General features: G+C 36.5%; 1 protein-coding gene across 1 annotated transcript in view; it reads left to right on the forward strand.

Moving 5' to 3' along the window:
* Positions 1-6131, forward strand: part of SPATA17 (spermatogenesis associated 17) — a 72496-nt gene extending 66365 nt beyond the window's left edge. Inside the window, exon 7 of the mRNA XM_009071005.1 lies at positions 6051-6131. Within this exon, the coding sequence (XP_009069253.1) occupies positions 6051-6131 (81 nt within the window). The remainder of the gene's footprint in view (positions 1-6050) is intronic.
* Positions 6132-6375: the final 244 nt, after the last annotated feature.

Below are 6375 nucleotides of genomic sequence, written 5' to 3' on the forward strand. Positions count from 1 at the left end.
GAGAAAAGTCAATACTTTTTTATTACTTGATGCTGACCTACATTCTGCACTACAAGTGCCAGGCCCACTAATTGGTTTCAGTTGTGAGAAAAGTTTGCCCCAAAGAAACACTGGAGCAGATAAATCAATCTTTTTTAGGGTAGCTTAGTGGGTTTTGAGCACTTGAAATGACATTTGTGTTGTATTGACAGAATGGGTTGTTACACTGATTTTGTCATGTCAGAAGGCTCTGTAGTAGTTGGAAGTATTGTTAACCAGTATTGATAAATTTGCTGAGAGTAAAAGTTAGCTGGATCAACATTTTAGTTGTCTAACAGCTTGCTGTTTCTGGTTTGCTTCCTTGTTAGAGACCTCTGTGGCTGTTAATAGGTCAGGAGGCTTACTATGACAGCTCAATTTAAAACTCTAATTCTACTATTACAAGCATTAGGATCATAGGGAACACTTAAATATGGCCACTTAGTATTAAACTAATGGGGTTGTGGACTATAGCTGTACAGTGACACTTGGTAGTACTGCCTGGTTTTCAAATGAGGCGTGCACATGTGGTGTCTCCCATCCTTGTGGGAAAGCAAGATTACTCTTACCCTACACTAGGGATGTAACTACTGCATGGATGTTTGCGCTGAATTTCCCACTCCATCCTCTAATAGCATGGTGTGTAGCTGTGGATATTGATTTCAAAGTAAAGTGATTTTTGTTTCTTGGTTTTACTATTCAGAAGTGTGAAGATGGAATTATGATTCTAGATGTGCTGACTTTTCAGTTATTCTTTCTGCCATTGATTCTTAGCAAAAGTTACTTACAGAGTAGGTTTTCTCTGTAGAGAACAGAAGAGACCTATATGTCTCTACAGCAGCAACAGGTATAATTCCAGCACTACAACAGAGTTTTTCTGAGATCCAAACTTCTCATTGGTTGGTTTACCTTTTGCACAACACATGGTGTCATGATTGATATTATGCAAATATTTAGTGTCTTTAGTACTATTAGATTGACTCAGAAAAGGACTCAGTGCTCTCAATCACTACTATAGATGGAATACTTTATATTGGAGAGAACCTTTTCCTTCTACAATTAATCTTTGAAACCTCTTCACATGTTACTTCACCTAACCTATGAAGGAAATTGCATTCATACAACCTATTGCAACTGTAATCTCCATTTATGCAACCAAATCTCTATTTATTCAACCAGATCAAATTTTGTCATTACAGAGAAAGACTATGGTGTGCTGTAAATCAGGTATCATGAGTTCATTATATGCTTATTGTTCCAAGTTTATCACATGCTTAACAGCTTCATAATTATTATGTATTTGAGAGATTTACTATACAAAATTACCTGAAGTGTGTATGCAGGAGCTGAGAGTAAATGATCATAATAGTAGTTTCTGGCCTTAAAATCTGTTAGTAAATATGCTACTCCTGTTTGTCTATTCTTGCCTTGATCTGAAGCTGATGATTTTCTACTTCTTTAAATTACCAAGAAGATACTAAACTGTAATTCCTATCTCATTCCAAATTGCATTTTTATATTTCAGGATATTTGTACAGTACTCTCAAAAATTGTTTGGAAAGAAACATTGTTAGTGCAAATTTATATCTAGAATACCACAAAAGGCATTTTCAAAGGCCTTCAAGCTGATATGTAGGTCTACAAGGTCTCATTCATTTGCCAGTGTTTGTATGCAGTCTGTATTTATGTATGTCTGCATAGTCTGATGAAAAATCTCTTTAGAATTTGCTTCAATAACATTCCAAAGATAAACTATGTGACTATTTGGCAAGTCTAATCTATGACATCAGTGTGTACTGATGGTGGCTTTATTCCACCTTTTGTGACTCCATTTTTCGGTACTGATGAGCACACGTGGCAGTGAAGTAGTCAAATATATTGGAAGGGTCTATAGGTCTTGTTAAGCTCTGTCAGTTGAACTTGAGTCACAATTTACTAGAGTGAAAAGTGTCAAAGCTTGACAAGTTTAAAAAGGAAGTATAATATTAACTTTGTTTGGGAACATAAAAGTAGGTCTCGGTCCTGAGAATTACAGGCCTCTGATGCTGGGAATTATATGGTATGATTTAAGAATGCATTCTGGAAAAATCCCATAAAGCTCAGCTCCATGCTCCTGTGATCCTGAGACTGCAAAACTATAGGGTCAATCTCACCAATATGTGGAAATTCGTATCTGTAAGCTTATTCATTCCAACTACCAACAATGTGGGACCAATGATGAAAACAGTTTTGAAGAAGACTGTTTTTCTCTACTCACAGCCTTTGTTTTTTATAACGATTATCTAAGTAACTTCTTAACTTCTATGATACAAAGCAGCCAGCTTTGATTTAGAATCAATGAGCTGTGCATCACAGTACTTCACTGCACATTGTGAACTGTCCTTTCACCATCACAATAGATGGACATGAGAACATGTCTTCAAATTCTTTTCTCTTTATGCTGCTACAATGATAGAGTCATATGGACTCTCTTCAGTGCTGTGAGGTAGATCTTGCAAGGCCAGGTGGTATTTTCAGGCCTTACTTTATCTCATTGTTGAAACCTGATTTAAATCAGTATCTTCAAATGCAGAAACATCAGGGCTTATTTTCCTAAAAAGATATTTATACTTTATACACATACTGTGCAACATTTATCTAGTATACTAGTTATATCTAAGTATCTATATCTACCTATCTATATGTGTCTATATCTTTGTCGATGACATGGACAGTGGGATTGAGTGCACCCTCAGCAAGTTCGCTGATGACACCAAGCTGTGTGGGGCAGTCACAGCTGGAGGGAAGGGATGTGCCGTCCAGAGGGGCCTTGACAGGCTTGAGAGGTGGAACAATGCAAACCTCATGAAGTTTAACAAAATGAAGTGCAAGGGCCTATATCTGAGCCATGGCAATCCCAGGCACAGCTACAGGTTGGGTGGGGAAGAAATTGAAACCAGCAGTGAGGAGAAAGACTTGGGAGTGACAGTGGATGAGAAGCTCAGCATGAGCTGTAGTGTGTGCTAGCAGCCCAGAAAGCCAATCGAATTCTGGGCTGCATCAAAAGGAGTGTGGCTAGCAGGTCAAAAGAGGTGATTCTTCCCCTCTACTCTGCTCTCATGAGATCCTACCTGGAATACTGTGTGCAGTTCTGGTGTCCTCACCATAAGAAGGGTATGGAACTGTTGGAGCAAGTCCAGAGGAGGCCACGAAGTTGCTAAGAGGACTGGAGCATCTCACCTGTGAAGACAGGCAGAGGAAGTTGGGGCTGTTCAGCCTGGAGAAGACTGTGTGGAGACCTCATAGGAAGTTTTCAATAACTGAAGGGCCTACAGGGGAACTGGAGAGGGACTCTTTGCTAGGAACTGCAATGATAGGACAAGGGGTAATGACTTCAAATTGTAGTAGGGGAAGTTTAGGTTAGATATTAGAAAAATGTTTTTTACTGTAGGGGTGGTGAGACAGGTTGTCCAGGGATGTGGTAGCTGTTCCAGCCCTGGCAGTGTTCAAAGCCAGTCTGAATGAGCCTTGAGCATCCTGGTCTAGTGGGGAGGTGTCCCCGCCCATGGCAGGGTGGTTTAGGACTAGATTATCTGTAAGGTCCATTCCAACCCTTAAATTCTATGATTCTATGATTCTATATATTCTAAACTTCATTAATTAATCTAACTCTGAGGCCAGCAATGCTTTTATTTATCTATCGGACCCTGTAATGTTTCCTAAATGTGGTCAAACATAACTGCTGTCATCATAATCAGAGCCAGTTGTTTAAATGCTCAATTGTGAGTATCTAGTGAAATAGTTTTAAATAACAAGATAAACAGTGCAGCTGCCAACCCAAAGTAATCTTGCACTGAGGGGGTGTGTGGCACAGAAAATTTCCTCTTTGTCATTTTGATTTGAGTTTGAAGCTGGACCTGGGCTTAGTTCCAGCTCAAAAACACTGTTCACTTCAAAGGCTCCTAAATCGTCCCAAGGAGCTAATTTTGGCAGTCGATTGTTTTTGTTTGGCCAGGCATCCTAATAGCAAAAGCCGTCTGCTCCAGCAAATGAAGATTTCCTCAGCGCTCAGGCTTACAATTCCTGATTTTATTCTGATGTGGGAGGTGTACACCTGTTGTTGGTTTCCCTGTCTCACCCCAAGTTCACTACTTTTCTTGTTAAACTGTACCTAACTGACCAGTATGTAAATTAAAAATGTACTTCCTCTTTTAAAAATAAAGGATACTGTATTCTGCTCTGAACTACTTCTTAATCATAAATTCTTGATGTATTATCTGCTTGCTTTCTGAGCAACTAGGGCTGGTTTGTTCATTTCTTTCCATTCCCATGAACAATATTAGTTTGGTTAGTTTATTGAATTAAATATAACCAGCTTCACTTTAGTAGGAAACCATTTACAGTTGTGCTGGAAATATTATAATATTTATTATAATAAATATATGGACAACTTTTCCTGCAGTAAGAAAGTGCTTGTGATGCCACACAGACACTGACAGTTAAAATACTGTGCCATTCTTAAGGTATAATATGAAAATATGCAAATAGGCTGTTTCTCTTGGGTTAGAAATTGGTCAGTACTAGGCATACAGAAACATTTAAAAGCAAATCTTGCAAGCATTTAAGAATGGAACAGTACTCACTTTCACACCACACAGAGAGTATTTAAATTTGATCATATATGTCTACATTGCTATTTTAAGATTTATGCATCAGAATTCTGGAGGAATCATACCAAACAAAGTGAAGTATGAGATATAAGAAATTGCATGGTCACATTTTAGCAACTTATAGTGCAGACAAAACTCAGGTGGGCCCTGTCATTGTCTGCATGAAGTCCAGAAATCAGAGTTGCTCTGTTTATGAAGATGCAGTTGAACTGCCATCTGTGCAGTTGCTAAATCCACATTATCCAGGGACTGATAATTCTGATTAATGCCATAAAAAAAAAAAGTTTTCATTTTGTTTTGAAGAGAAAGTCAAACCTTCCAAATTGTGAAATGCATTGAAAAGGTAAAAAATTTAGCTTTCATACTTTCATAGCCTCAGATGTTTTATGAAGACATTGCAGTTCCATGAACTTTTGTAGAGCATCATGTTGACAATAGAAAACAGTAGAAAGTGTTCAGAACAACTTCTTCCCTTAAAATGAATCATCAGATCCTGGAAAGTTGAGAATTCATCTATGGCATGTTACTTTCTGTGGTAAAAAAACTAATAATTTTAATGCAAAACAAGTACTTGCTATTGTTATACTATTTTCAGTATTTCAGCGTCAAAGAAAATAATTTTATTAAGAATGCTTTAAAATCTTGATCTTAAATACCGTGGACTTGCTAATCATTTACCATAAGCAATTATTAGTCAGTAACTAAATCATAGTATTGTTCAGAATACTTTGTTCATTTTCCTTTCTTGTTTGTTGGCTGAATTGGCATTGTACCCTTAAGGCACAGATTCACTTCCATTTCTCTTATTCAGTTTAGACTTGTAAGCATTTTCATGTTAAAATATTTCATGTAATAACCAAGACGTTTTCCTGGAAAAACAAATGCATTCAGCAATCACTCTGCTGTATTTTTTTCTAATCAATTTGTTGCCACTAATGCTTATTTAATTTATATTCATTTTTTAACAGTTTCTCATGGAGCTAGTTTAATATCCATATCTTAATGTTAACCAAAGTAGAAAAGTTAAAACATTGCAATGTTGTCTTGCTGACTTTAACCTGCCCTGTTGCCAGGGAGGATAATACACTTTTGTATACCAATCTAGTTTCTAGAGCAGGAAATTTTTGCAGTGCTTATAGTTGCTGAGAGTTTGAAATACATACTTGCTTGCAATTAAATCAATCTTTGTGCTCTTCTTCAAATTAATATTCATATAATGTAAAAATATGTGTTTCATAGTCAGTATTTTGCATAATTTGCAATCTAACTCATATAATGAAATGCAACTAGAAGACAATATTTAGAACTCTAAAATACCTTTTTAAAAGAAGGTAAAACTATTTAAGCCAAACTTAACTTTTTTTTTCTTTCTTATTTCTTTAGGACTTTCAAACAGTGCTGCCATCGATTGTTGTCTTCGAAAAGTTTGGAAAAACTTATTCCAGCACTGGGCAAATCGTGTAATTGTCCTGTAAACTACACCATATAAGATGCCTGATAAGGAATCAATAAACGTATTTTAGTGAATGCACAGCAACATGTTGACTTAATGTCCCATAAATGCTTTTTCTGTGAAGTGATGTTATTTGATTTTGCTTGATCTTTAAGCAATATGGCTTCCAAGATTTATAAGGCAAAAAATGTATGTTTTGGTTTTGCAAGAAAAAAAATTAAGAAAATTCTTTCTTAGATGTTTTGTTTAATATAA

Source organism: Acanthisitta chloris, unplaced genomic scaffold (assembly GCF_000695815.1).
Source record: "Acanthisitta chloris isolate BGI_N310 unplaced genomic scaffold, ASM69581v1 scaffold17193, whole genome shotgun sequence".
Classification (NCBI taxonomy): Eukaryota; Metazoa; Chordata; class Aves; order Passeriformes; family Acanthisittidae; genus Acanthisitta; species Acanthisitta chloris.